General features: G+C 32.1%; 1 protein-coding gene across 1 annotated transcript; it reads right to left on the bottom strand.

The window, feature by feature from the left end:
* Positions 1–3,964: 3,964 nt before the first annotated feature.
* LOC114405433 lies at positions 3,965–5,971 on the bottom strand. The gene is made up of 3 exons (XM_028367968.1): positions 5,117–5,971; positions 4,441–4,584; positions 3,965–4,260 (listed from the first exon to the last, which is right to left on the bottom strand). The coding sequence occupies exons 1-3, from the start codon at positions 5,969–5,971 to the stop codon at positions 4,021–4,023; spliced, it is 1,239 nt and encodes a 412-aa protein (XP_028223769.1). The 3' UTR covers positions 3,965–4,020.
* Between the last annotated feature and the right edge of the window lie 213 nt (positions 5,972–6,184).

Below are 6,184 nucleotides of genomic sequence, written 5' to 3' on the forward strand. Positions count from 1 at the left end.
GTTATCAGACCTTTCTAATTCCCTCCGAAAGTAACCACCCCACCAGACATAAGGCTTAGGGATTGGAACATAAACTTTTCGCATGTCATGTGTTGTGAGTAGCCACTGTCCAGGTACCACGACTGGTGTTTCTTTTCTTTTTTCAAGGAGATTTGCAACAAGAATTATTTTGCTCTCAGGTACCTAAATCTTTTTGGGTCCTTTTTCCTTGTTAGCTTGTGGGTGCTGATAAGCACTGGATAAACCCTTTGATGGGTTGCCCTCTTCAAGGAGTTCCTTGCACTTATGAGTCTCATGACCCACTTTTCCACACAAATAGCAAACATTGACTTCTTCAGCATGCACAACCTTTTTGCCTTTGAAACCATGGCTAGATTTTTCTTTGAGGTTTCTTTGCACCTTAATATCTTTTTAAAGGGTTTCTTGACCACCAATAAATTTGCCTAGGTTATCTCTCAAGGTTTCTATCTCCTTATAGAGTTTTTCAATCCTAAGAGGTAGTTCCTTGCGCTCTTTTTCTGAATCGTCAAGCGTTGTGGTTAAGGATTTCACCCTTTCTTCCAAGTCTTAAAAATCTTTAAGAAGAATCTTTTGTCTACTGGATACCTTTTCATTCAGTAATGCCTTAAGCACCTTACAAACAGAGGTGTCCTTTACATCACCAGGTAAGGAGGTTCCCAAGACAAAGTTATTGAATCAAGATTCTTGTTGGCTCTTAAAGTTGTAATCAGTGGTCTCTACTTTCTAGATAAACTTTGTAAGATTTTATCCATGTGATCATAATTGTCATAATGTCTACCTAGAGAGCAAAGCTCGTTCAGGATGGTTTGGAAACATCCAAACATGGTTTGGGCATCTTCTCCTTCTTCCATACTGAAGATTTCATACTTATGCGTCAGAAGGCTAACCTTTTATGTTTTGCCTCACAGGACCCTTCTTAGATAATGGCAAAGGTGTCTCACATCTGTTTGGAACTTTTGAAGCTATGAACTTTGGAATATTCCTCTTGTGATAGAGCTCACAACAGAGCGTTTCTTGCTCTTGAGTTGAGAAGAAATCTAGATTCATGATCATCCGTTCATTTATCCATGGAGATCTTGTTTTTCTGAGCGTCTAGGAGAATGTGACAGCCCTTTACTACAACATCCCACATATCAATGTGAGTGGATTCAAAGAAGGCAATCATCCTTCCTTCCAGTAGTCATAGTTGGCTCCCTTGGACATGGGAGGCTTGTTCACATCAAATCCTTCTTCCATTGTTTTAGGAATTTTCTTTCCTCTACTTTGACAAGAGCTCAACCCGGAGGCCAAGCTCTGATACCAATTCAAGTACTTGAAACACACTAATAGGAGGGTTGAATAGTGTGATATATAAAAACTTCATCTATCAAATACTTTGAAGGCTTTTCTCAAATAGATGTCAATGGATGATAGGTTTTGTCCAAGGAGTTTGAAATCACTTTGTGCTGAAAAAGAAATTCACAAAACTTGGACGCAGTAGTATAGAAGTAAACTATAGAAGAAAAAAAAACTAATTATATAGAAACAGTAAAGAGAACACAATTGTTTTATACTGATTCCCCCCAACACTTGGGCTGTGTCTAGTTCTCCTTCAAAACTTTAAGGATTCCATTAATAAAATGGGTACTCTCTAGGCCACTAATGACACTACCCTTAATTTCCCCCTGAGATTAAAACCCAAGTATTTTTTGTCACTAAGCCATTTGTGGCTTTCACAAACAATAAATGTTTGATAGCAAATTTGTTCTAATCACTAAAAGAGTGTTTACACAATAAGCTTGAATGCTATGATACTTGATAACTTAGAAAATCTAAGATTCACTCAATTTGCTCAAGTTTCTTTCGTCCAACTAAACTGACAGCATTACACCACTTTGCTTGTTTTGACTCAGATTATTCTTTTTTTTGGTGATTCAACTTTCTATCACAAACGTCTTCAAGCCTTATATAGAATTTAAAACTTTGATCCATTGAGAGATCCCAATTAGTTGTTATCTAATAGTTTGGTGCTTTACACGAGGCATGTTCCTATGAAAAGAAAGTGTGGGGACAACAAACATCTTTTACAACATATTGTCAAAGAAGTACAACTTGCCAGTGTCACTTTGTGCTCAGAGATGACTTTTCAATGTACAAATGAAATACAATGAAAACAACATAGGCTAAAAGGAATTAAGAATGTCAACACAAAAAAATTCAAAACTTCGCGCTATGGCACAAATTGCTTACTGAACCATGGACGTTACTTTCTGATGATTACTTTCAGTACTTAAGGATCGAGTAATTGTTATATTGCCTCTGGCCTATGAGCCTAGTGCTAAAGCACTTGTCTTCTTAGGATTGGACGTTGAGGCAATATTGTCCAATGACTGATACTTTAGCTATCGTTCAGAGTCTTTCTATTCATGCTTTCTGCTTGTATCTGATAGAGATAGATAAACTTCTAGCTTAAGCATGAAAGGTTAACTCATAAAATTTATACATTGTTAACATCAAAACCTTAGAGATTTAATTGTTTGGTACAGTCCAATATGACTTGGATGCAGCCATACTTAACAAAAAGTGTTCAAAATCATACTCCAAAATTGAAAACAAGCATTGTATCGAGTGGGCATTATTGACTCATTTAAAAGATAAAACGCTAAAGTGAATCTTTTAAAAGATAAAGGATCAAAATGAAATTTATTAAAAAGATAAGGAACCAAAAATATATTTTGGCCAAAAGGTTTTTCCCCAAGTACAACAATTTTTGGTCAATATGTATGGCCTCTTCAATGTCTTTTCTTCTTCAGTTTTTTAAAAGCAAGTTTACTTAGTTAAATGAATTGATTTGATAATCGATTCCAAATTCAACCAATTTGACAAGATAGTTCAGATCGATTATGATAACACTTATTAATATTATTCTAATAGATGAGTATTAGAAGAAAGTCTTCATCCTCTTATAACTAAAAAGTAATTATAAGTTGGATTTTTAATTGTATAAGATTATAGCATTGTTGGATGAAACATGACATGCTTGAAAATTTAGGGGGCAAGAAAGACAAAAAAAATCTTCTATCGAAAATGTGCATGCTAATTTTTCCTTTTCATGATAATCATCAAGGAAACCTGTTTTGCATGGTATGTTTTAAGATTTTTTCTAACTTTCCAAATTGTATTGTCATTCTTATTGTTGTTGTTATTATTATTATTATTATTGTTGTTGTTGTTATTGTTTATGTTGTTGTTGTTTGTGTTTGGTTCAATTATAGTTAACACTTTCTTCTTCTTAAAAATAAATTTCGAAAAAAAAATTGGAGAAAGACTTTAAAATAATTAAGAATTATTATTTACTAAATGGAAATAAGGAAAATGTATTTTTTCTTTAATTAAGAAAAAAGACAGGCGAAAGTAGCTTAAAAAAAGTCAGACACCTTCGTCTCCATATCTCTCCTCTCAAACTAATTAACATGAGATAAGAAAAATAGTTTTAAAAGAACTTTTATTGTCAAATGTCTTTATTTTAAGTGTTTTAACATTAAATTAATTTTTAAGCTATAAAAAATTTGGAAACAATGTGGCTGGAAATTTAAAAACTAGGCAAATGTTACTAATATTCGGTAACCATCCAAGAAGTTGAAATTTTTTTAACTCTTGTTGAATTAAGGGATAGTAATAAATAAGTCTCATGGCTTTCTAGAATATTGATAAAAAAAAAGTAAATAATATACAAATTAAAATTGTGAAGACAAATACCAAAGACAACATCAACACATGTTGTTAAATCATTTAATAGAAATATTTCATAAATTGGTTGTAATATTGGTATACATTAAGAATAATATTAATACTACTAATCTTCTTTAATTTTATAATATAACCTCGTTATTTAATATTCAAAAGAATTTTGCATTAAGAAAGATAAGGGTTAGATATATTACAACATTTATCTTATCAATAATCAATCACCCCAAAAGCTAAATAAGCTATTTGGAAAAGATAAATTAACAGTTCACATTAAACCTTTAAATCTTTGTTTGGTAGTTGTTCTGCCAAGTGAATATGGAAAAATCCCATAGCTCCAGTACGAAACTTGTTTTGATATCTCGTTTCTAGAGTTAGAATTTCACCATCTTTAATCTCAACAGAGCCCGGTTTGGGATAACAACCTGACATTCCAACTAGGTAACCTTTTTCATTTCCTGCTTCCTTTCCCGTTCCATATTTTGGTGTTGAAGTACATAAAACCCTTCCATCCTAAGTTAATCAAAGACATAAATTTAGCAAAGATGCATTACAATAGCATCTTACAATGATATAGTATTAATGAAAAAAGTTATTACTTAAGAATATCTGAACCGCATAAAATTTAATAAAAATTTATTTTCAACAAATCATAAAGATTATATAGGAATGAATACATATATCAAATATCACCTGTCCATAAAGAGTTGCATTGACAACACCAGTATGCATATGAGAAGTGCCATATATAAGATAACCACCTTTTTTCATTGGGATGTTTGCTTTCTTAACATGAGGGGAGTCACCGTGACCAATTCTTGGAATGGTATATTCTGCCTATAAGAAATTAAGAAATATATGTTACCAGCTTCCTCAAAACAAAGTAATAGGCTACTATTATGGTTTGTAATTTAATTGAGGCTTAAAAGTCCATTTATCATCTACTCCCTATGTACCTAAATATAAGACTATTTAACTAATTCACACCCTTTAAGAAAGTTGGTTATTATAGTTAGTAACATTAATTTTTTTAACAATTTGTACTATTTTTCCCAAATTACCCTAATTTTATTGACTCATAATATCTATCTTTTCACTTAATTTCTTTTAAACCTAATTAATTAGCGTGTATATTTATCTTTTAAAATTGTCTTTTTATCCAATCCTTATAAGAGAGATAATGTATTTATCTTTTAAATATATAATATTTATTGAAAATTAATAAATTTTATTTGGGTAAAAAAATAATTAATGCAAAAACCAACTTGAAAATAGTACTTTATAAAAAGGGAAAAAAACTAAAAAAACAAAGTTTTCTATTTAGCGAGGGATGGATTGTTAAATAGTGTATCTTGAATAAATTCTCTACCTGGCAATCATGAATTGTTGATGAGCCATTTGTTCTCACACGATCAGTTGTATCAAGTATATAAAACTTAAGTGGCACTTGGTGTTCATCCCAATCAACCCACCTTATTTTGTATCTCAGTGAAAGCTTTCTCGTTGGGCCATGAAAACCCTTTCTTAATTTGCATTGTAAGTTATCTTTACAACAAAAAAGTCCTCCTTTATAGTTTAGGGACAATGGTTGCTCATTAATGTCTCTTGTGACATTATAAAAGTCCTTTGGAAGATTAAGTAGGTCACATCTACATTCTGTGCAACCTTTTCTACTATATGCACCACGTGTATCGATAGCCAGGATGTCGAACAACCATTTTTCCTTAAATCCATGTGGAATATTTGTAGGGTTACCAAATTCTACCGCAAAAGGGTCTGGAAGATTTGAGGATGTTCCTCTTGATTCTCCACCTAAGCCCCAATAATGTGGAAGCATAAAGCCTCTGCATGCACCATCATTTCTTGTGTAATTGATACCTTTACTAATGTCATGAGATTGCTCAATGTACCTTGACATGGTAATATTTTCATTGTACTTTATTGCAAACCAATGATGAAGATAGGTTTCATACAAAGGTACAGAATTCCCATCTTCATCAACTAGTTCGGCATCAAAACTCTTGACCCCAATATGACCTTTTGGAAACTCAATATCGTAAAGTGCTTTTGATGCAATTTTTCCTGGTCCCACTTCAAAACTTCTAGACACAAAAGTAGCCGATTTGATATGATTTTCAGACTCTAGGAAAATTGAGTATGTTGTGCCAGAGAGAACCATTATTATTGATAATGAAAGTATCATTACTTTAGAGATAATCCTCATATTAACCTGTACATAAATCATTAGGTATTAAGAAATTAGCTATGAAAAATATTTGCAAAGTCATTCTTCTCGGTAATCTTGTAGATAATTCAAACAAATTTTTAAAAATATGAAAACTAAAGTAAGAATGAAATAAGAAGACAAAGTATTGAAACATTGACAATAAAAATTGCATACCATTAAAGAAAAACATGAAGGGATGACCATGGCGAA

The sequence above is a fragment of the Glycine soja genome, chromosome 3 (assembly GCF_004193775.1).
Source record: "Glycine soja cultivar W05 chromosome 3, ASM419377v2, whole genome shotgun sequence".
Classification (NCBI taxonomy): domain Eukaryota; kingdom Viridiplantae; phylum Streptophyta; class Magnoliopsida; order Fabales; family Fabaceae; genus Glycine; species Glycine soja.

Excerpts from the sequence above, each read along its gene's own strand:
- LOC114405433 (XM_028367968.1), bottom strand. The coding sequence starts at position 5,971 with ATGAGGATTATCTCTAAAGTAATGATACTTTCATTATCAATAATAATG. Across the intron at positions 4,585-5,116 it reads CAACAATTCATGATTGCCAG|GCAGAATATACCATTCCAAG; the intron begins GTAGAGAATTTA and ends AATTTCTTATAG. Across the intron at positions 4,261-4,440 it reads ATGCAACTCTTTATGGACAG|GATGGAAGGGTTTTATGTAC; the intron begins GTGATATTTGAT and ends TGATTAACTTAG.